This window comes from Watersipora subatra, chromosome 2 (genome assembly GCF_963576615.1).
Source record: "Watersipora subatra chromosome 2, tzWatSuba1.1, whole genome shotgun sequence".
Lineage (NCBI taxonomy): Eukaryota > Metazoa > Bryozoa > Gymnolaemata > Cheilostomatida > Watersiporidae > Watersipora > Watersipora subatra.
The window spans coordinates 9508571-9533765 of NC_088709.1; the positions used below are offsets into that span (position 1 = coordinate 9508571).

The 25195-nt window shown below is 35.3% G+C and overlaps 1 protein-coding gene across 1 annotated transcript; it reads right to left on the reverse strand.

The window, feature by feature from the left end:
* Positions 1-11: 11 nt before the first annotated feature.
* LOC137387772 (origin recognition complex subunit 6-like) lies at positions 12-24812 on the reverse strand. The gene is made up of 8 exons (XM_068074284.1): positions 24773-24812; positions 22113-22220; positions 16881-17016; positions 10682-10845; positions 7971-8051; positions 7045-7151; positions 4770-4859; positions 12-854 (listed from the first exon to the last, which is right to left on the reverse strand). The coding sequence occupies exons 2-8, from the start codon at positions 22175-22177 to the stop codon at positions 712-714; spliced, it is 786 nt and encodes a 261-aa protein (XP_067930385.1). The 5' UTR covers positions 22178-22220; positions 24773-24812; the 3' UTR covers positions 12-711.
* Between the last annotated feature and the right edge of the window lie 383 nt (positions 24813-25195).

Here is a 25195-nt window from a genome sequence, read left to right on the forward strand (position 1 = left end):
ACAGAGACATAAACAAGAATGGTCTTATCATTAAGCTATAAATATTCAATGTATTATAATAATAAAACTATAGATTTTAAACTGTAAGATTGGTAAAACAGCTTTCTGCCTAGAAGTCCAAAGCAACAGTTTAACAGCAGCAAAAAACTTGCATCGATATATCCAGACAATATAATAGGATAATATGATATATGTGATAAAAAGCCTAGTCATGCTCTGAGTTGGTGCAATCTTTCTTGTCCAATTTCCAAATTTTTTCGGTAACTTTTATTACGACATTACATTAAAATTCTTTTGTTCCACACCTTCAAGGAACGTAACGAAACAAGATGCAAGTTGGTTGCTCAGTTAATTACCATATGGAAGCACGAGAATCACTCGCCAATCCTTAAGGTTCAGACGCTACAGCAAAGCTTGCAGGTACCCAGAACTAGAGTAGACTGGTGTAAAACCATGACTCGACTCCAAATCTTACAAGGAAGCTACCAGAATTGAGACATATTTATAAACAGTAACAAAATGTTAAAAAATAAAACACCAACTCTTTTTAGAGAGTTGTTTGATTTCTTGAATAATGTCTGTATTCAGATTTATACAAAATGTATCACTACTCATTCCTACAAACCTGCTAAAAGCTATGCTGGAATTTTATGCCAAGCAGAAAGTGCCTGCCAGTACCAGCTCTCTATCACGTCACAGACCAAAGGATCTTTACTGACAATTAGCAAGCTTCTCATAAGCTAATGTTAATATCTTTGCTTTCCAAACTTCAAAGGAATCCTCTGCTGAAACCTTTTCATCGGCAGCGAATGAGAGTAACTTGCGTTTAGGCGCAACATCCGAACTGTCAATGCCTGTATAAGTAGGTTTACTAGCCAGAATAAACTATCAATGACTTACTAGTCAACTTTAAAAATGATAAATATGTAAGTTGGAATCTTTAACCAAAGCAATTTGACTTTTTATTGGCTTCTAGTCTTTAAAAATGATAAATATGTAAGTTGGAATCTTTAACCAAAGCAATTTGACTTTTTATTGGCTTCTAGTCATTCAGAGCTATTTTTAGAAAAAATTCTCATTGCACTTTAATCTATTATATATATATATTTATTATTATTTATTTATTATATATATATATGTAGTCAAAAGTAGCGCATATGAACAACTGATAAGAGTGCGTATTAAAGATCAACGTACACAAAATTTTCATAGATTTTATTAGAAACCATCGGTATTTTTTTATCATTTGAGATCGTTTTTTATGTTTTAGGTGATCGGACTGCCAGCATGTTTCAATATTAAAATCAAGAAAACTCGATCGCGGTTAAAGCACTCAGATTCAAGCGAAAGTGCAATAATGATGTCTACAGTCACACTTCAGCAAAGAGACCGACAGAATCGAGACGCGTAACGCTGCACGCATAGCACAATTGCCGATATCAATATCGCAGTGATGCATGCAGCAATCCTTTCGCACATATTGTTTTTCTGAGGGTGTTAACCATGATAAAGTTTTGCCAATTTCAATCTTAAAACATCCTGGCAGTCAGATCACCTAAAATATTAAAAAACAATCAATCGCAAAAGATAAAAAACTACTGATACTTCCTGATCACACTTACTAAACCTTTGTGTAAGTTTATTTTGAAGCTAGTGTCTAACTCTTAGCTATTTTTCTTAGCAAAAATATTTGAGAACCTAATTGTAACAGTTTCCGTAGCAACAGCATATAAGCAAACCATTTCCAATAAAGTCTCCAAGTTTCCTTGATTTCTACAGGCCTGCCACAGTTAAAAAAGAGTTCCTTGCTGGATGATTGAGAACAACACAGTGAATCACAGCAGCTATGAGGTATGCTAAGCCAATGAACAAGCAAGATCATTTTGTAAAACATTCTGTAGACATCCATGAAAAGTCTCTGAGTCTACCTATGACTGCTTCATACAGCTAGAACCTACATGTTTGTGTGAAAGGAGATTTGTAAACTGAGTGCTGGGGAGATTTGTAGCATAATATGAACAACGGTATAAATCACCAGATAAAACCCGGATAGAACGTTTTAACTATATTTCGAAAGGAATGTCAGTAGATGCGTGAAGCGCATACACAGTACCCGAGCAGTTATAAATAATATATCAACATGGTGGCCCGGAGATCTTACGTGTACATCCACTCTACGACTGATCAATCCAGCGCATCCGACTTCTTTAACGTTTGCTTGTTTAAGTTTTGACATTATAGTCGATAAGGAGCTGTCGATCAGGTCACGCTTGATAAAAAATTAGGCTATCTAATAATAGACGTTCGATAAGAGCCGATTGTTATATTACACGAAGGTCATTGATTGAGCTTCTTTGATAGTAATAGAAGTCTTTTGGCCAGGCCTTGTCAAAATAAACATGCATTGCTTTAGAGCCACAAAGACCGTATTTTGGTTATATTTACCACACGACTGAACAGTGGGAATGCGAGCCGAGATATAGCCTGGTCAGGTTTCAGCCCACACAACCAGGCATCCCGAACTAAGGGCGGATTACAAGCATGGCTGCCGCCAGCGTCCCTGTTAATCTCTAGATTAAACAGTATCTCTTACTGATTATTTTTTGTTTAATGAATAAGCGAGATCATATGCAAATTTAAACCACTAATTACAACTTTTTCGTATATCTAAATCAGTAACTTTGTCCGACATCAAAGAATACTGCATATAGCAGATTTCAGGGTCGACCAAAAATTGCGATATAGATAATGAGCAGCGATAACCTTCAACCAATCAAGGCCAATTCTGACACAGAGTAATCATCAGCCCTTTATCATCAGACCTTTATCATCAGCCGCTGACTAGAGACCAAAGGCTATGTATTACGAAGTAAAGAGATTGATGAGGGCAAGGGACGATTACCGCGGGGACTTATCTGGTATTAGACATGCAAGCATTTCACACTCAAGGTAGAGCGCAATCGACATGTCATAGTGTTAGGTCATGCAACTTCTACGGCAGCAACTAACACTCATGAGCGCTAGCAACGAAGGTTTATGTCGTGTAATACCACAATTTGCTCTAGAGCGTGTATAATGCCTGCTTAATTTCTCAATTTTATGGAAACAAAACGCCAATAATGGCCCCTGAGCAAACACAACTGAGAGCAAATATTATGCATCAATAGTTCGATTAAGAGCTGCTGTTTATCCAGCCTCGCATTTGGAGATTAGGGGTTAACTCGAATGAGATTGTGTTTCACTCAAGGTTGAGCTTAAACCGCCTTTTCATTGCTGTCACAACAGCGCTGACTTTGTCTCACATTGCCCTGAATAGGCGAGTGCTATATTTAACTATTGAACTTTTCAGAACATTTGACACAAGCTCTGAAGCTGCAAATGAAACAATATATCCTTGCGTGTGATTAAGATTTATATAAGTTTTTACTCTTTGTGATAACTGAGTCGTAACGCAAGCGAGCAAAGTTTTCTCAACACCTTTTAATGGACTGCCTTTAAAGCAAATCAGTTTGAACACAATACTGCGGTGAAATATGAATAAGCAACAGATGGGTAGACTGAGACCTTGGGTTTGGTGAAGCTGCATATCGACGGGTCAACCGATTTGGGTTGCTAGCCAAATGATCATTGATAAATCCTTCCAGACTAAAAACTTTGCATTTATGTCTAGAATCTACAATTTTCAGTGTAGCATGTTTTTGGATGTACTTTGTATTAACAGTAACAAAGGTAAAGATTAGTTTGACATGTTGACACAACTAAGACTTTGGATTCATCTCTCGAACTATATTTGAATACATTCAAAATGATGCCGCATTTTATTCCAACTAGTACCAAGGCATTCCTGTGTGCCATGAGCAATTGTCATGAGTAATGACCGTACACAATAATTCATTAATGTGGAAAAGTAATCGAGTGGTGCAGATGGTAGCATGCTTGGCTAGAAAGCAGAATATCTGGGTTTGACTCCTGTGGAGTGCAATTTTTTTTCTAGTAACCTTACAGACAGACACGGTCGCTATTGTGGTAAAGAGCAAAGTTCAGCAACAGCAGCTTTTGTTTTTTTTTCAAGATTGCCGACAAATCTTCGTCACTATTCAGCTCTTTGATAAGTTGGAATACTTGCAGTTCTTAAACCTCATTTGAAATTCTGTTTGATGTGAGTGATTGTGACGACCCGCATGCATTATATGTACCACTTACACACCTCTCATCTTTCAGAGCCAAGAACATACTCCGGTGCCTAAGCAGAACTATCACACGATTAGGAAATTCTCAAATTTGAGACTAACTGAACTAAACTAACTAAAAATAGCTCACTTGTGATCAACTAGAACACGACTGATTGACTGGATTGATATCACAAATAGGATCTGAATCACGAGTTCAACTTACAACCGTTAGAGTTGAGGCTACGGATAGGTCATCAACCGTGACTATACATTTTAGCAACTTTTAGAAACAACAATGTTGTACAAACAAGTTGGCAAACAGAAGTCAACTGCTGTCACATATTGTTGTTAAAATAGTTTAAAAAATTGTTTTGACTTCAAAAATACCCAAAATAGAATGTTTCTACCACTGCCAAATGGTGAGTCATCGTTAGTGCGTTTGTAATAAGATTTATCTTATCATATGATCATCTATTTCAAGTTTATCTTTGAGCGATTCTTTAAGACTGAACTATATTAAAACTATCACCATAAGTATAACCGACTACAGAAACACCAACACACATTTCACACAATCTGACAGCATACAAATCCTACCTTTGTCAGTGGACTTGTGCTTTCGTGGGGATGACCTGACAGGCAGCCGCGCTATGGCTGCCACCTGATCATTCTTTAACAGCCCTGTAACTACAGAGCACAAACGTGATTTGAAAAAACAAAATGACTCATGCATTTTTGTGTATAACTTTTACTGCGCAACCATAACTACCAGCAAGGAGAATTTACCTCTTCTGGTCATCTTGAGCCAACGGTTACTCCTCATACACAAATTCAATTAACCATACTAAACACCTAGTACAGTCTCACTGCAGGAAGGATGGACAGAAAGAGGATGCAGATAGGAATGCATGTCATTAGCATGGCTGACTCGTGGTCTTGTTAAATACAATCGTAAAGATACAAACATTGTAAATTGACAGTTAAGAATGATATAAGCACTTGCATTGTAAGAAAGTAAGGTGACTGCATGAATGGTTTCTTGTAAGCAACATGTATATTTTATTTACACTGGTTCTGAGTCTATAACTGCCAACATATCTGAATATATTAAGAGCTAAGGCTTCTTAGTAGTCCGTAACAAAACAACAAATGAATCAACAACTCTAAAATTAGTAATCAACACTTGAAAAACTTAAAAAATAGTGCAGCTGTTTTCCATACATTAAAAATGAACGTGCATAAAAACTTTAGTTGATTTTATCAAAAAATACAGGTATTTTTCTATCGTTTGTAATTGTTTTCCATGTTTGAGTTGATGTGGCTGCCAGGATGCTTTAAAATTAAAATGGACAAACTTAATCGCAATTAAAATGATCAGATAAAGTGAAAGTGCGATTATGACATCTACAGTTACAAAGAGACCGACAGCATAGAGAAGTGTTATGCTGCAACTTGAACACAATAGCTGATAGCAATGATAGCAGGTGGTGACGCCATTTTTATCCTGGAATGAGAATCTCATGGAGATTTAAAGATAGCTTGTAAGGGCATCAGACATGCTGACTGCCAGCAAGGTTAAACTAAAAACTGCAAGACATAAATACACTATATTAGAAGTTACCTCCCCAACAGTACCGACAGATAAACTACTAAAATGAGTGTTCAGCGGTATGATAGCCTGTGAACCACATATTGTATGTCAAGCAACTGCTCTAACAGATATAGGCTTACAGTGCCAATTACTATGGCAACACAAGAAGAGTTCTAAAAAGCTCTCTGTGTACACAAAACAACTCGGTCAGCAAGTATGGGAATTGAGCTTTCTGACTAATAAGGCTGGTTCACAATATATCGCTGTATGACGGCGTTTTCCTTTCGGCGTTCATCGTCGATTATGTGAACCGTGCTATCGATTGCATCGACGGAGCATCGCGGACACGGCGGGAAAGTTTGCAGCTGTCAAACTTTCCCAATATTTCGCCGAGCATCGACGACCGCCTTCTTAATGTTAACCATTTCAGCGATAGTAATTTGCGGTCGCAGATAGCGTGATTTATTGATTTTTGTTTCTGATAGTTGCTGCGAGACTAGTATTTGATTCAAGCACGCAAAAACAAAGCGGTTTCTTCGCAAATATTTAAAAAGAAAAATGAGAACACTATATCACTGATGCAAACGCGGATGGGTATGTGAGAGTGTGAATATTGTTATCATTGACAATCTCTGAAGTATTGTGACAGCAACGCCGAGATATAACGATATAGTGTGAACCAGCCTATAGCTCTATTTGCATATTATCAACAAAACCCAAGCGGATGATGGCTCCAATGCACTGAGAAGTTATATGAACTCAAATCAGGAGTCAATGAGGACCATAGCAAATAAATCTTCATACACAGAGATACACCCGATTGATGAGTTTCAGAGAAACTGCTTTTCACCTTGGCTGGAAGTCACAGGTACTTGAATCAACAACTTTGACTAGGAGTCACAGGTGTTTGAACAGACAACCATGACTAGGAGTCGCAGGTGTTTGAACCAGCAACCTTGACTAAGAGTCATGAGTGTTTGAACCAACAGTCACCGATAAGACAGTGAAATGTTTTTATCGAGTCCAAACTAAACACTACACATATAAACTATACAAACAAGGCAAGAGTAATATATATATATATATATATATACATATATAGGCCTATATATATATTCAAAAACAATCTCAAGATATGACAGCGGCTATACTTAGGTAAGCTTATGACAAAAGCAGGGTAAAGCCACAGATACTTATGAAAAAATGACGATGCTATATATCCAAAGATATTATAAAAATATGACAAGAGCACTTGATGGGTATTCTGAATAAGAAAGCTACCTGGCTGACTCAACTGCTCCATCTGAAGCTTGAGCCTCTCAAACGAAGCTTTACTACACCCTGCCATCTCTAGCACTTTGCTAACTTTTGGAGTTACTCCATCTTTCCTATACAATGACAACACAACTATGAACAGACTTGAGACAATCACCAAAAAAGATGAGTTTACGAGTGGCGAAGAAATTGACAATCATATTCGCAGAGACTCAATCATAAGAATCCCACTACTTTTGAAAAACCAGAAAAAGACTACTACTAAAATGGTATAAGCAGAGTTTTGCCTTAGTTTAAGAATGAGTGGAAACTGCAACATTCCGAAGCAGATAAAACAAAGTGCAAACACTAACATAGATGAGAACAACATTTAATGGAAGACTGTAGCTAGTATGTTTTCCAAGTCAACTGTACATGCATAAGATTGAGACGATTTGATATCTCTGCTGGATATAAACTAGTAGATCGCATCGAGTTTTACAATCGTTAAATCAATGAAGCACTCCTCAGCCTGATTCTAGATTGCTTGTTTACAACCCTCTGTTCATGTCGTTAAACCACCGTGACAGATGACATTGCTTTTTGCAGCTCTGACTGACAATTTTGGTTGAGAGCCTTGATTGACTTCACCAGTATACATGTTGCACTGATTTATTGTAAGGAGAATAGTATACGCATTTGCAGCTTGTTGAACACAATGCGCTTGAAAACATTGGATTTAACAATAATGAGCTCGCGGCATCTATAAATGATGATGCTTGTTGTCTTTGTATATTTAATATGCCATGACACACTGCAGACCTCGCATAAACCCTGATTTCAGAAAACAAAGCTTGCAAACGTTATAGGAAATAACATATCATTGAAATTAAAAATGAGGAATGACAACTCCTGATTGCTATATTCTACATTTTATTATGAATACGTAATACCTGGCAGCGATCATCAAAGCAGCCATATTTACTGCATTTGTCACAAGTGATGCATCCCCTGCAAGATGTTTGTCCAAATACCTGCAACAAATAATATGCACGAACACCCGAGACATACAAATCAAAACTATGAAATATACCACAAATTCATAACAGAAAACTCCACCAGTGTAAAATGAGCAAATCAATCGCATATGAGTACACAATACACAAACACACAATACACAAATATGCAATACACAAATATGCAATACACAAATATGCAATACACAAACACACAATACACAAACACACAATACACAAATACGCAATACAAACACACAATATACAAATATGCAATACACAAACACACAATACACAAATATGTAATACAAACACACAATATACAAATATGCAATACACAAACACACAATACACAAATACGCAATACACAAACACACAATACACAAATATGCAATACAAATACACAATATACAAATATGCAATACACAAACGCACAACACACAAATATGCAATACACAAACACACAATACACAAACACACAATACACAAACACACAATACACAAATACGCAATACACAAACACGCAATACACAAATATGCAATACACAAACACACAATACAAAAATATGCTATACACAAACACACAGTATACAAATATGCAATACACAAACACACAATGCACAAACACAAAATATACGAATACACAATTTTTGGCAACAAAGCAACTCAACAAAACTGCCAGTAACATCAAATAAAGTTTAACTCAGAAAGGTTTTAAGGGTAAGAGGACCCAGAATGGCAAGGGAATAGGCGCTATTGTTTACACTTTACAGCTAGTTGTTGGTGTTTATTATTATTTTCTATTTTTCCTCTTTGATCATATATCCATCGTGGTAAAAGTAGGCCTATACCAAACAACGGGTAAAAGTAGGCCTATACCAAACAACGGGTAAAAGTAGGCCTATACCAAACAGCGGTTTTGTGAACAAGTAGCAAAACAATGGCTAAAGGAATCAAAGATGGTTGTAGATACTTTTCCACAGGGTTGCATTTTTATTTAGGGAAAATGTACATGTATTTAGAAAAATGTCACTTTTGGATAACTCATGGAATATTTTTCTCGTCTGTAAAATTATATTAATACATACCGGCTTGTACTATTATTTGTACATCCAAAACAGAACAAGAATTACAGGCTAGTGACTTGAACCAGGGCTGGTTAGAAATAATGTTAAATAAGGGTTAAATAAAATACTATAGAATAATAACTTAAAATGAAAACTTGATGTTTTCAAATTTTATAAGATTTTATAAGATTGAATTTATAAGAACGAAGTATGTAGTGACCGATGGTGTGCAATATACTACTGTTATTATTTTTCTAAAGATTTTGTTGATGATACTATGGCTGTGCCCAATATCGCAGTACTGCCAAGCCGTTTTTAATATCTGCAAAATTAAGTAATAGGCCTAAATTTTCTTATAGATATACAGCTATTTCTATGACAACCAACTAAAATCTGTTTAGATTTTTTAAATTCAGCATAATCTTTTGCATATAAATACAAAAATTTAGATAAATATCACAACTTCTTGATATTGGTTGCTATGACATTTTGAAATGTAAACAAAATTGTGCATTGGTTTTCGTCTCTCAAACTTTAACACCAGTAAACCTGGTAAACATGCATTCAATTTATTGACCATAAAATCTGCTGTAATTAAACTGGAATCAAATGTTTTGGGCACAACTGAGAATTTTCTTCTTCTGCTAGTGTAGATAACTCTAAATCTCACACACCCGACTTAACCATGATTTCTGTGATCATGACCCATTTCTTCACTTTGGTTACAGATCGCTGTCAAAACCATTCTGCATTCAACACAACCAACTTTCAAACTGTGTATATTACACAGCAGCTTGCCATTTTACTTCTAATATTGCATTTCTCCTATTGCAGAGGAGAGATAAAAACATATTATCTTCTCCTTTCATTATTGCTGTTTGTTGTACATAATAACACCCAGTACATTGCAGCTACCATTGCAGTTCTTCTATTGCACGGCAGTGCCATTTGATTGCTAATATTGCATTTCTCAACCAGCAGTACCCTTTCTTTTTTCCGATATCACTTTGGTCGTGGCTGTATGACAGGGGAATTACTAGTTTAATCTTATTATCATTGATACTTAACATGGATATCTTAAAATCAAAATATTTAACAAAGACTTATTTTAATATTAAGAGAGGTCAACTAACTATATATTAAACTCTTCCAAAGGTCAGCCTAAATTTGACACTCTGATCAAAAACTGTCAACTTTTGCTTTTATGTGTCTTTTCAAGATACTTCTAATTTCATTTAAATTCAACTCAAACAAATTTCACTTACTAAACACATACTTAAAGCTAAGTTTTAGTTTGTATTTTCAACTATTTTACTTCTTTTATCATTTACAGACATAACTAGTTTGTTTCAGCGTAAATTGCCAAAGAAAAAATAATATGGTGTCTGGTCACTTTTTTAAAATCTATGAAAAGGAGAGCATAGGATAACCCAAGTTTTTACAAAACTTGATTATTTGTGATAATGACTATTCAGGATTAACAATACTACAAGAAACAGGTGTTATTTATAAAACACGAGTGACAGTATAACATTTAGAAGAGCCATAGAGATGCGAGTTACTGCACGCCGCTTCACTTACTGTTTGACAAGTGCTGAAGCAGAACTGACAAGCTGAGGATGGCCGAGAGTGACAGCACATTCTCTAAGGGAGCTGTGAGCATTGACTGACAGGAGGGTTTGAAATGCTCTCAGTGCGTTCTGGTAATTCCTCTTAGTCATGCTAGACTTCTTGATGGCCAGAGCCTGCAGTAAACAGAAGGTACACCGACATGCATATATACCGAAGTCCGCATGCTCAAGCCCTGCGGCTTGTGCTCACAAACAGATGACTCATGAAGGAAAAAATAACCCTCCAACAAGCCATCTGTGGTATCTAGCTGCCCTTACCAACAGGCCGCATATGCCCACAGACTGAGGCTAACGACTGAGGTTTTGTCATCCTTGACCCCTTCGGGAGCGAGAGTGTTAAGACGGGTTTCGATATACCCCCATTCTCTTGAATAAGAAAACAGGCTACATCAGTACATATGAAAAGAATTTTCTTTTACTTCCTAAGTTCGAATTAAAATTCTTAAACCCTTGCATCAAGAACTTACATGCACTTGCCATGTCTCAGCTAGATTATTATTGCGCTGTTAGAGGGCTTCATGTTTATTGAAAGATGCCGTCAAGAATGAAAAGGTGTTAATAACCTATGACTGTGGTGAGTTAAACATACCTCATCATCTTCATAGATAAAAGTTTCATTTGGAATTTAAATTTATTTTAAAAAAATACAAAAAAAACACCCAAGAAATTTAATGTGATGAATTCAAACTAAATTAAATCTTCACTGATAATTTGAATAAGATAGTAAGGTTAGCTTATCCGGTTTGCCTCTGTCTGTCATTCAGCTGAAAGAAAAATCCCATATTTTAATGAAAATTAGAAGAAAAAACATACCGGTGATAATATGATGAAATATAAATTAAATAAATTTGTTTGATGTGGTAAGTTTTGCACTCAGTTTGGTCCATAGTTTTTGCTTCGATGTCAGCAGGTATTAACACGCTCCCAACCACTTGACTCTCACTCCTGTGTCACGAATTCATCTCGACTTAGAGCGATAAATTCTTCTTTAGTCTAATGTATTCCATAAACATGACCTTGAAAATAAACGAGTAGGTCGCCAAAACCCCGTACATAAAAGTGTATAATGAATGCGATACTATGATTATAGCACGAGAGCTGAGCCGAGACCACATTTATCGAAAAGCCGCCCTGAGCCCCACGTAAGTTTTAAAAGAATGGCCTTAGCCGTGGTCTATAACCTTGAACCAGAAGCCGCGCCCAACGACAAGCCGCGCAGCTTGAGCATGAGGACTTAGGATAATAGTTATGTAAAATTTCATGGCTTACATCTATATACAGTGAAACATGGATAACTCAAACTTCACAGGACCGAGCGAAAGTGTTTGAGTTATCAGAGGGTTCAAGTTATCAGAGCACAGTCACAAGTGAATGTATTTATCAGTAGATACATATACAAACTACATGTATATATAAAACTAAAGTATAGGTTGTTTGTTGTAAGTTAAAGGGCATCTGATGTAGAGTTTTAAAGTATTTATCAGAAAGTATAGATATTTTTTTACACTTGAGATTTGTGTGTTGTTTTAGGTGATGTGACTGCCAGAACTTTTTCAGATTAAAATTGGCAAAACCTAATCGCGGTTAAAACGCTCAGAAGACATTTTTTCTTCTGAGTGTTTTACTTGAGATCAATTTTGCCAATTTTAATCTTAAAACGTCTTGTCGGTCACATCACCTAAAACTGCAAACAAATTTCAGCCCAATAGAAAAATATCTATTCTTTCTGATAATTTTTAAAACTGGACATAAGTAAACATTTATGACCAATGTAAAAAAGCATGCTTTACATCTGATCAGTTGTTTCATTTAAAAAACTTATCGAGTGTAGTCTGTGACAAGGTATTTTTTTGAAAAAGATCAACAGTGTGACTTATTGTAGAAATAGATTTTAAACAGTTATTATAGTCCTTAAAAACTTGTTAGTCTTTTCTAACAAAATTGGCCCATCGATAGGTACGCCTTCACTACGCACTTGTCTAAACCAAGTCAATAATACACCATCCAAATCATCGTGCGACATTGAACGATCTCTTAGCCTTGATGAATTTTGGTCACATAACGATCTTATTCTTTTCTTTTTGTTTAATCCATGTTGACAATGTACTTTTTGGAAGATTTTCTCTTTTTGATAATGCTGATAGCTTTTGTTCTGCTTCGATTTCCTCGAGTACTTTAAGTTTGTCAAAAGGTTTCCACGCTTTTCTTTGCTTGCGTGATGCCATCGTAAAGTGGATGTCTGTTGTAGCGGACGCCAAGCCACGAGCCTATTTGTGACATTTCATCTTTATGTATCCGCATATAATCACTGTTACAATATGTATTTTGCATGCTGTGTCTCTCTTTATTAAATTTTTATCGCTAATACCTTCTAACGTTTATAGCTTGGCCGTAACTAAGCGAACGTCTTAGCGACCCTATTAATCATTTTTATACGATTTCTTTTTCGGTTCCATTATACGGTACGGGGGAAATTATACGTACACTATACGCGTACTAAAAGCACTTTCGTTAAGAAAGCAGAGTAGTCTCAGCTCCGCGACTAGTGGAAACTCCTTCGAAACAAATTGAACAGAAACCACGTTTGTGGATTTGGCAAAAAACTGTTCGAGTTAACGGTGTCGAGGTCAAGTTATATAGAGCCATTTATCATTGCGTGGGAATGGACCAAGCAAATCCATTCGAGTTAACCATGTGTTCGATATATCCGAGGGCGAGTTATCCATATTTCACTGTATATATTTCTCAAAGTATGTTTTATGTTTCTATGTCGTCTGTCTGCATTCCGGCTATAGCTATAAAAATCTTGGAATGAAGACTCTGTACCGAAGAATATTTGATCTTGGACCCTGCCGTTCACCAGCCTAAGGCCCTACCCAATAGGCCACAGAAAATGAGTTGTTAGCCTGTCGATATACGGTAAGTTGCTATATGGGAGCACATACCCTACGGCTCTGCATACTTTGCAGGGCGATTGCGTAAGGAAGTGATTGTCATTAGTTAGCTTACTAAAATTTTCCATTGGCAATCTGCCAGGCTAATAGCAAGTGGTAAGCAACTCTCATTACTTCTCGTCGTTTATAAGCTGATTTTTAATACTCGGGCAACGCCGGATAGCACAGCTAGTATATATATCTATATATTTCTCAAAGCATGTGTGTATGTGTGTCCCTCCAGCTATAGCTACTATTAGAAATAGCTTAGCTGGACAATGCTTACGCATATGTCATGGCTTACTGTCATTAGAAGCCTAGCGGTTATTAACTAGATTACAGAAATTTTCCATTGGCAATGTGCCAGGCTAATAGTATTATGTGGGCAAGTGGTAGGCAACTCTCATCCCTTCTCATTGTTCAGAAGCTGATTGTTAATACCATTTTCCATTGGCAATGTGCCAGGCTAATAGCAAGTGGCTGGCAACTCTCATCACTGCTCATTGCTTATAAGCTGATTTTTAATACTCAGACAACTTCGGTAGGCACAGCTCGTATACCTATATATATCTTAACGTTGGTAGTACGTGTATTTGTAGGTTTGATTGTCCGGCTATAGATCTAAAAATCTTGGAATAAAGATTCCAGACCGAAGAGGATTCGATCTCAGACTATCCCTGCCGTTTACCAGTCCAATGCCCTACCCACGAGACTACAGAGATTGAATAGCTAGCTTGCCAATATAAGTCATTATATAAGAGAGCAAATGCCCAACGGATTTGCGTACGACGCGGGTCATAGTATAACGTCACGAGAAACTGTTCGCTCACATTATTAAATGTACTGGCTGATAGCGCGCAGGCTAATAGCGAGCAAATCTCACTTCTTAATGTTTATAAGACAAAACACTTTTCTCATGACATGTAGTTTGAAAGTTAGAATGGCAAATGTTATTGTATGTTAAATACAAATCAATTTTCTGTCCAAAGACTTTCCTATTACCCGGGCAAAGCCGGGTAGCACAGCTAGTATAAATACATGTATATATCTTACACCTATTATCTATACATATATAAATATATTGCTCAATTTTGGTCGTCCGTCATTGTATATGTCCATCTATACTCTATAGCTATTAAAATCTTAAAATAAAGAATCCGTAAAGCAGATGATTTGATCTTGGTACCTCCCATTCGCCAGTCCAACAAATGTCCTACCGCTTTCGGTCACAACGCAAAGTTATGGTGTAACGTCATGAGAGGCTGGTAGCTCGTATTACCAAGCTTACTCAAATTATTCATTGGCAATGTGCCAGGCTAACAGCAAGTGGCAGGCAACTCTCATTACTTCTCATTGTTTATAAGCTGATTTTTCATACCCAGGCAAGGCTGGGTAGCACTGCTGTGTTAGTGTTGGTGTATAGGTGCATTCCAGTGTTGGTGTGTAGGCGCGTCCAGCTATAAATATAGCTATAGCACACGCCGATTATTTTACCAATGCACCCACGCGTTACGACACTCCTGTTAAGAAATACTTTTCGTAAGGTTCAATTACTATATCTGAGGTCAAGGCCAATCCTTCTCACACGGACAACTATATTGCCTCCGTGGGAAGAGCCTCGACATTATCTCTCCATTCGGTCAGACAAAGACAGTATGTGCCATCGACAGACCAGTATCGTCGTATTTAAAGTTTTTATGGACAGCTTCTGGTGGAACAATAACCTTTTTTATACATACATACTTCTATGCTATTTTTAATTCTATTAAAAATAGCATAGAAGTGTTAGAATGTAGAATATGTAGAAAGCAATAGAATGCTATTATTAATATGTAGAATTAATAATAGCATTCTATTGCTATTATTAATTCTACATATTTAGGATTTTCCTTTCGTTTTCTCAGTTTGTATTAATTGTATCATTACTGAATCATCTTTTATTGTAATCATAGCAAAACTGACTTAATTTAGCTATTACTTGCTAATTATTTCACATTTACATCAAAACCTTTCTTATAATTGTTTTATTTTCTTTAAATTTATTTGACCTGCACGAAACACTTTATTCATAATATGAAGTTTAAAAGTTGTTTGACAAAGTTTGAAAACCTTTACAGTTGTTTTTAATTTCTCTCTTAATTTATTTCAATTACACAAAACACGTTTCACATTATATGCAGTTTGAAAGTTAGAATGGCAAATAAACACAAATAAATTTTCTGTCCAAAGGACTTTTTCTTACCCAGGCAACACCAGGTTGTACAGCTAGTCTATTTATGTTTCCCAATGTTGGTGTGTATGTGTGTCTCTCCAACTATAGCTATTAACATCTTGGAATAAAAAATCCGTAAAGCAGCAGATTTAATCTCAGCAGCTCCCTTTCGCCAGTCGTACAACTTACTAACTAGGCCACGCGAGCTTCATAACCTAGCTAGGCAATACATGTCACTATATTGGCGCAAATAGGCTACTGCTTTCGGTCACGGTGCAAAGCGATAGCTTAACGGCATATGGGTAGCTCTTATTAGTAAGCTTACTCGAATTACCCATTGGCAATGTGCCAGGTTAATAGCAAGTGGCAGGCAACTCTCATTACCTCTCATTGTTTATAAGTACGGGTATGAACGGCTAGTATGAAACAAATTACCAAAATGAGCTCAGCCAGCCACAAACTCTAACTTACATTGAATACTTTTATACCTCTGATGCAACCAACATTTCAGATTGTTGTAAGACTGACAAGCGAATAACTTTACAACTTGATTATTTATCATTACCCAAGTGCGCAGCGATTTACCAAATTAGTATATATATACAAAAACATTGAGAGCCTCAAAAAAGCCTGCAACACTTTTAAATAAGAACAGAGAGACACTGACAGTTTGAAGCATTCTTCAAATTATCAAAACAAATTTCTATCATTTTTCATTCAAAAGTACATGTCACCCACTTTTACACTATTCAAAATACCCAGAAGATGCAACAGTACCACTGTAAAGCACCTGCCGCAGATGACAAACACTGAGTGTGGCAGGTGCTTTACAGTTACACCGCTGTAGCTGCTGGCTACAGTGAATGGTACAGAAATGGGTGGGATTTCAAACTGAGTCATACAATTTGTCTCCACAACAATAGTGAATAAGTGTTTCATTTTTAGTTTTGGCAAGCAAAGAGAGAAAAGATGAAAAAGAGATGGATTAGTATAAAAATACACACTTTATCAAAGGACTGTCCATGATCAGCTGCAGCAATATCGAGACATATAAAAAGCTTTGCATCTCCAACGAGGTTCAATTGCTTGTGGTAGGAGTGACCCTTGGCATCAAGCATACGACAGAACTCTCCAGCTTTCCTACGGTAAAACAGGAGCAATGCGCAAACATGGACAAACACACACCATGTGTATGGCCTTGAGAATTCCAATGTATGGCGTAAAATAGTGGGAACACGGAAAATGTTTCTGTTCATTGAAGATTTTAATGATAGAAGATTTCAAGACAAAAATAGCGGCGTGGTTCACATTCAATTCCTGCAGCTTTCAAACAGAAAACTGATTCGTATATCGATTTGATACAAACTCAATTCACATAAAATGAAATTAATTAATGAATTAAAAAAATAAAATTATAGATCACATGTATTTTTGCTAATTTACGAAATCAACTCATACATTTTTTTATCTAAAACAATCATTACATTCAAGTTTATGCTTTCAAGATACAATTGACAAGAAATCAAACTTATAAAACCAGTTAATTCCAATACAACTTGTATGCTCATATATTCCAATACAACTTGTATGCTCATATATACCAATACAACTTGTATGCTCATGTATTCCAATACAACTTGTATGCTCATATATTCCAATACAACTTGTATGCTCATATATTCCAATACAACTTGTATGCTCATATATACCAATACAACTTGTATGCTCATATTTTCCAATACAACTTGTATGCTCATGTATTCCAATACAACTTGTATGCTCATATATTCCAATACAACTTGTATGCTCATGTATTCCAATACAACTTGTATGCTCATATATTCCAATACAACTTGTATGCTCATATTTTCCAATACAACTTGTATGCTCATGTATTCCAATACAACTTGTATGCTCATATATTCCAATACAACTTGTATGCTCATATATACCAATACAACTTGTATGCTCATATATTCCAATACAACTCGTATGCTCATATATTCCAATACAACTTGTATGCTCATATATTCCAATACAATTTGCATGCTCATATATTCCAATACAACTTGTATGCTCATATATTCCAATACAACTTGTCCCACGACCAAACGAGCGGAGCGAAGTGTGGGAGTTTTTATGATAAATGCATGTGCACACAACTTACGAAAATTATTCATCAACAATGAGACGAACCCTCGTCAAGAAATTTCATCAACAAATTTAAGCATCGTTTTGTAAAGTCGTTAAAGTATAATAACGATACAAAACACATTTAAACCTATTTAAATATGTTACCAAGCCTTTGAAGGGTTACCACAAATTTCTAAAACTAACCCATCTGATCAGATTATACACAAATAGACAGATTAAAACGCTTAAAAAGCTTGGTTTAATAAAAGTTCAGACCGGAAATTGAAATGCCGAGCGACAGATAATAGAACGATAAAGTCTTGCGCATTTCACGAAAAAATAACGTGCACTTTTCACCAGTCTATAGCATTGTCGAATTGCCGAAGGTTTCGGCAATTAACATAGAAGTACAGAAATCATTTCATTTTTGCCGCTTTCAATTTTTTCATTTTCATTTGCCGACACATTTGAATACTTTCGCATTCTAACTGATGTCCAACGCAGTGTAAGTAAAGCAAATGACGATGATATTTTTTTAACTTTTCTTATGAGATTATTACAATAATTAATTATAAGTTTGGATGACTACAGAACAATGACTACGTAGTACAGATTTTCTAAAAATGTATATAAATATCACAACTTCGTGATATTGTTAGCTATGCCGCTTTGAAATGTAAAAAAAAATTGTGCATTGGGTTTATATTATTACTATATTAATAATATTGGTTATTCTAATAATATCAGTGCATTTTACTTCTAATATTGGCCAATATTGCATTTCTCTTTTTGCAGGAGGAGAGATATAAACATATAATCTTTTCCTTTCATTATTGCCATTTGTTGTATATAATAACACCCACACCCAGTACATTACAGCTACCATTGCAGTTATGCTATTAGACTGCTAATATTGCATTTCTCAACCATCAGTACCCTTTCTTTTTTCCAATATCACTTTGGTCGGGGGCTGTGTGACAGGGGAGTTTCTAGTATGCTCATATATTCCAATACAACTTGTATGCTCATATATTCCAATACAACTTGTATGCTCATATATTCCAATACAACTTGTATGCTCATACCAAAAATACTTACTGCTTTCTAATGACAATTAAAAACAGCCAAAGGAACCAAAATAGTAGTTAGCTCTAAAATCAATATAAAACATCAAACAAACTAGTATGATCAGTGCCCCAACACAAGTATGAAGGCAATTGAGCTTATGTAATAAGCTTACACAATGATTAATCTATGTCAAGGATTCACAGTTTGGTACCTTCTATTAAAAAGATCTTATTACTAGAAGATAAGCATCTACCATTTGAGCTGTGCAAGCAAAACATTTGAAGAAAGAATATTTAAAATCAAGCAGTGGTGTACATAAAACATTTTAAAGTACAGAGTGCCTCAAAGAGTTGTGCTAATTTTACTTTAAAGAACTTTTCATGATGAAGTGCTGCAGTACATCTGTTGAAACTAATGAAATTAAAGATGTGTTTATTGTGGGTATAGGATGGTTTTTGAACAAGTTATGCATTTAATAAGAGTATATTGTCTCTCCACAGAGTAATGTGTTTTTATACATTTTTTATGTATTCACATGAGTCATGCTATGTTACACGAGTGAGGTAGGTAAGACACACCAGGATGTGCACAGTTCAAGGCCAAATCGTTGCACACCGATATTAACTGAGTTCAGTAAGATAACTTTCTCCCACTGAGTTTAGCTGTTACACTTAACGAAACTGTTGAAATTTAATGTAATGCAAATACGTAAGTTGAGTGTACAGTATAACATTCCTTCCACCTCTACTCATAGAGTATAAACTAGTTTGCTTGACAATAGCTTTAACTATCATTGAAAATACCCTCACACAAATGACGCTGGTGAACCAATTATACCAAATTGGTTGTCCTTTGAAAATGAGCGTAAGTGTCATGAGATCAATGTGAAACCCAGGGGCGGATCTACTGTGGTGCATATGGTGCAAATGCACCACCATAAATATGGCAAAAATTAAAAAAAAAAGATTTAAAATCCATTAAGAATTGAGTAAATTACAATTCATTTCACTGAGAACTTGCTTTGGGAGGAAATGAACAAAAACGGCTTAGTAGAGCTTGTTTTAACGAACCAGTTTTAATAACACTGAACTGAATTTGTTTAGCTTAAAAACAAATGAGAGTGGTCCCAATAAACATCCCCAATTGAGCCACAACTTTTTCGAAAGAAGTACTACAAGCATATTTAAAAGCAAAATGTCTCAAAAGAAAGGTCAAGAACAAACTTTGGATCATTTTTTTCGACGACAAAACAACAATTCAAAAAAGTATGCCCTAATATGTCTGTTTTATAATAGCATCGTTATGTAGCTAATACTACGAAACATTTTTATTGGTAGTTTGCAGAAATGATGGCTAATTTCTGCACAGCCAAACCAAATGGCTGTTAAGGTTTTGTGATTGATTTGTCTTGATTTTATTTTATTGCACAATTGTTTGTTAACTTTCTGTTTACATGTAATCTTGATATACATAGTATAAGGAACATTATAAAACACCAATTTAATTAATCATGTCTAATGTCAATTTTTACCTCTAAACTTGTTGTTTGCTGCAAATAAACGATTACACTTTATTGGGCTCAAACACACCTCTCCTTCATTCTAAGATGCCTAAATTTCAAAGAGTTCCGCTAGCGCGGGGCCAGGTAAGGGGGTCGCCCCGCGCACCCCTTCCCACTCTAAATATAGTACACAAATTTTGCACCACACACTTTTTTTCCTAGATCCGCCCCTGAAACCACATTTATTGTCAACATACTTCTGTGATCTTTACCAATGATTAGGACATGTATAAATAGCAAGCTTCAATATGACTGCCACTTTAGTGTCACAGTGTTAAACTGCAGATGTACTAAACAATCTTTGATTGACTGTTTTAAAAAAGTGTTGCTTCACAGAATGCAATGCTATGGATACTGCTATGAATGTTAGATAGACAAGCGGGTCAGTACAGATTTAACAGTAAACATCTGTATCAGTATAGAACTAACAGTAAACATGTATATCAGTATAGAACTAACAGTAAACATGTATATCAGTATAGAACTAACAGTAAACATGTATATCAGTATACAACTAACAGTAAACATGTATATCAGTATAGAACTAACAGTAAACATGTGTATCAGTATACAACTAACAGTAAACAAGTATATCAGTATAGAACTAACAGTAAACATGTATATCAGTATAGAACTAACAGTACACATGTATATCAGTATAGAACTAACAGTAAACATGTATATCAGAATAGAACTAACAGTAAACATGTATATCAGTATAGAACTAACAGTAAACATTTATATCAGTATAGAACTAACAGTAAACATGTATATCAGTATTGAACTAACAGTAAACATGTGTATCAGTATAGAACTAACAGTAAACATGTATATCAGTATAGAACTAACAGTAAACATGTATATCAGTATTGAACTAACAGTAAACATGTGTATCAGTATAGAACTAACAGTAAACATGTATATCAGTATAGAACTAACAGTAAACATGTATATCAGTATAGAACTAACAGTAAACATTTATATCAGTGTAGAACTAACAGTAAACATGTGTATCAGTATAGAACTAACAGTAAACATGTATATCAGTATAGAACTAACAGTAAACATGTATATCAGTATTGAACTAACAGTAAACATGTGTATCAGTATAGAACTAACAGTAAACATGTATATCAGTATAGAACTAACAGTAAACATGTATATCAGTATAGAACTAACAGTAAACATGTATATCAGTATTGAACTAACAGTAAACATGTGTATCAGTATAGAACTAACAGTAAACATGTATATCAGTATAGAACTAACAGTAAACATGTATATCAGTATAGAACTAACAGTAAACATTTATATCAGTATAGAACTAACAGTAAGCATGTGTATCAGTATAGAACTAACAGTAAATATGTGTATCAGTGTAGAACTAGCACTTATGTTTTTCAAGAATATTAAAATTTCAGTTATTATGTAATACTCCGGCTATTGTAATGCAGCGATACCGTGCATTGCTCACCTAACAACTGTAGAGGAGGCAATTCCAAGAGTAACGGCATGTGATTTCAATCTCTGTGCAGTCATATTGATTTAGCCCCTCTGCCTGCTTTGTTTATAGCACAACGCACTGTAATGTTACAACGGAGCTGTTGACACACATGACATTACGTTAAAGCTAAACAATTCTACAAAAAAGAAGACTTGCGTGATAAGCATTCATTTTGTACCACGCGTACCCATAAACTTGGAGTTATCTTTCATCAATGTCTGCCAACGCAGCAATTAGTACCTGCGATTCCAATCGCGAACTCCTCACAATTTGAGTATAACTGTGGTAGTTATTGCCTTGATTGTGTACCACAATCAAGGCAATAACTACCACAGTTATACTCAAATTGTGAGGAGTTCGCGATTGGAATCGCAGGTACCTCACATGTACCCAAATGGTGTAACCACTAAGTGCAGAGAATCCGAATGAACATTCAAGCGTGTCAATAGTGCGAACTAAAAACTTTGACATCTCTAAACAGGTAGAAGCATTAAGACCAAACAGTCAAAATTCTAACCATGACCACCTCAACATACAAGATGTAAAAGACATAACACAAATTGTGAGTAAATAGGGCTGTACACCTGCACGCCTTAATTATTCAGTCAATTAGAAGTGAAGAGGCTGGTGACTACACCAGGTGATAATATGTATGTGTCAAGAACAGTTATTGCCATTAAATATTAGTTTATAGCATATCTGGGTTGAGGAGAAAACCTTTGGGGATGTCTTACGAATATCAAAGATGAAAATGACCAGTTTGTATGAATAAAAAAGCAAAACGGTCTACCAAAGGTAACATTACCAAATATAGACTCTGTCATATCAAATAATTTTAAATAAAACTAATACAAATTTACTTCAAAGGAGACATTGATTATAACTTTCAAAAATGCTAGAGTGAACCTAGAATGAATTATGACACAAAAAATGTCAACATTCCTAAAGGGTCCACATTAACATGGCTATAATACTTACTGACAAATTTGGCATTCATCTTAGATTAATTTACATTTGATCCAAGTCCATATAAAGAGGATAGACATAAATACTGGGTTGATTGACTAAATGTCTAGCTCGAAAAGCAAACATAATAATTAAAAAAACAATAAAATATCACGTATAGAGTATCACGGCATCATCAAATATTGATAACAGTAAACCTGCCAGTAAAAGCTGTGCTTACTAAAATGAAATTTTCATACCAGTATATACACACAATGTCGAAACAACAAAAAACTAAGCTGCACTCATGTTCTAGCTAGACCAAGTTTATCCCCACTAAAAATCTATTCTGCTGAACTATCTACAGTTTGGATATTTATATTTTTACATTTTACAAGTAGGCCTAGCTGTATTCAAGTAATTGTAACTTTAATTTTCTTATATTTTAACAAACATCATTTAGACTTATTTTTAATGATGAACTAATAAAGAACTATGTCTGTATAGTTTATCGATACAAAGCTGAGATGATCAATGAAGTAATCACTGGTCAGTTCTGATTTTAACTAACAATGTAAAAGATAGTTTGTACAAATTCTGACATTCATTTTGTCTATCTATATTTAGACTTCTGCTTTTCAGGTATGTTAGCACGCAATATAGCGAGATAGACATCTATCAGTCACAAAAAAATCTTTTTTGTAGTATATAGGCCCTACATCAAGCCTTGAACACATACATCAGGCCTCCCTCTCGAAATTGAACGGCGATATTCCAAATTTCAGAAAAGGTTTCACTAATGATATGTCTCGTCATCTCTGAGCTTATCGTGGTTGCAATGTCCTGACTAGGATTCTTTTACATAATATAATGTCACTGCGAACTACTAAATAAATATTTCATAAAACCCTTTGATGATAAATTGGCACAGACAAGATAAAAAGCTATCATAGTATTGCATGTTGTTTTAAAGTTCAAAGCACGGTTCAAAGCTAGTAGAGCAAAGGTCTGCATGGTTATGTAGAAAAGAAGTACATGTATTTAATAAAAGACATACCAACAGTTTTAATATTTATCAAATGATGTAAATTGTAGGCTAATTCTAACTAAGACGATATTTAAGGGGCTGCACTATGAACTTTTTGAATATATGATTTATTTAGATGAAACCCATACAGAAAGGTGGTTTTTAGTTAACGCAAGATGGTTGGACATATATTTAAAAAGAGTTCTCCCAATGAAGCATATTGTTTCTGTGTATATCACTGTTTTTCTGGTGAAGGACTACTGATGAGTAGAAGGTATGTATTTATTATTGCCGTTTCATGGAAACAGAAAATGTTAATGAGGCCGAACAAGTTTTATGTAACCGGTCTATTTGTGTAAAACAATAGAAATAACAGCAAACTAAGAATTAAGACCAGGAAGATAAGTCGAAACTTTGTGATATACCACAACAAATTAAGACAAAGGAAAGGCATCCCTGCTGAGTTAGATCCACAAGTGAACACCAGTAAAAAGGATACAACAATACAGCACCTAATATATATACGCACTAAATTTTGCATTGGGTTTGCCTCACTGCATCATGCTTTATGAAGCCGACCAATAGTAAGATATGGTATTGTTTACTGTAATTTGTCTAGCCATAAGAAAATCGGACAATGTTGAGGAGACAGGTTTACCTTGAAGAAGCTTCAAACTAAGATATGAATAGTCGCAACGAAATAATCTAATGACCATGAAAAACTACTAATAAAAATAACGGACACATGCGACGGGTTTTGCAGAAGTTTTTATCTTTCGCGGGTGACCTTTCGTTGAACTTCACCAAAAAGATGCTTTATCAAAATAGGTCAGTAATGTACATCAATGTAATTATTTGACCTATATAAAAAGAACTCCACCAATAGCGCAAAATTGGTTAATATAGTGCAAAATGGAATAGCTTAAAATGATATTTTCGTCATAGGAAACTTACGATTTAGGGCTATGAGAAGCACGTTTGCTTTATTACTCTGCTTCGACCGTGGTTTCACAACCACGACGATTCTCCAGTGTGTATTTCTATCAGGATCGTTAGTATTGCATATGATAGGAATTGGTGA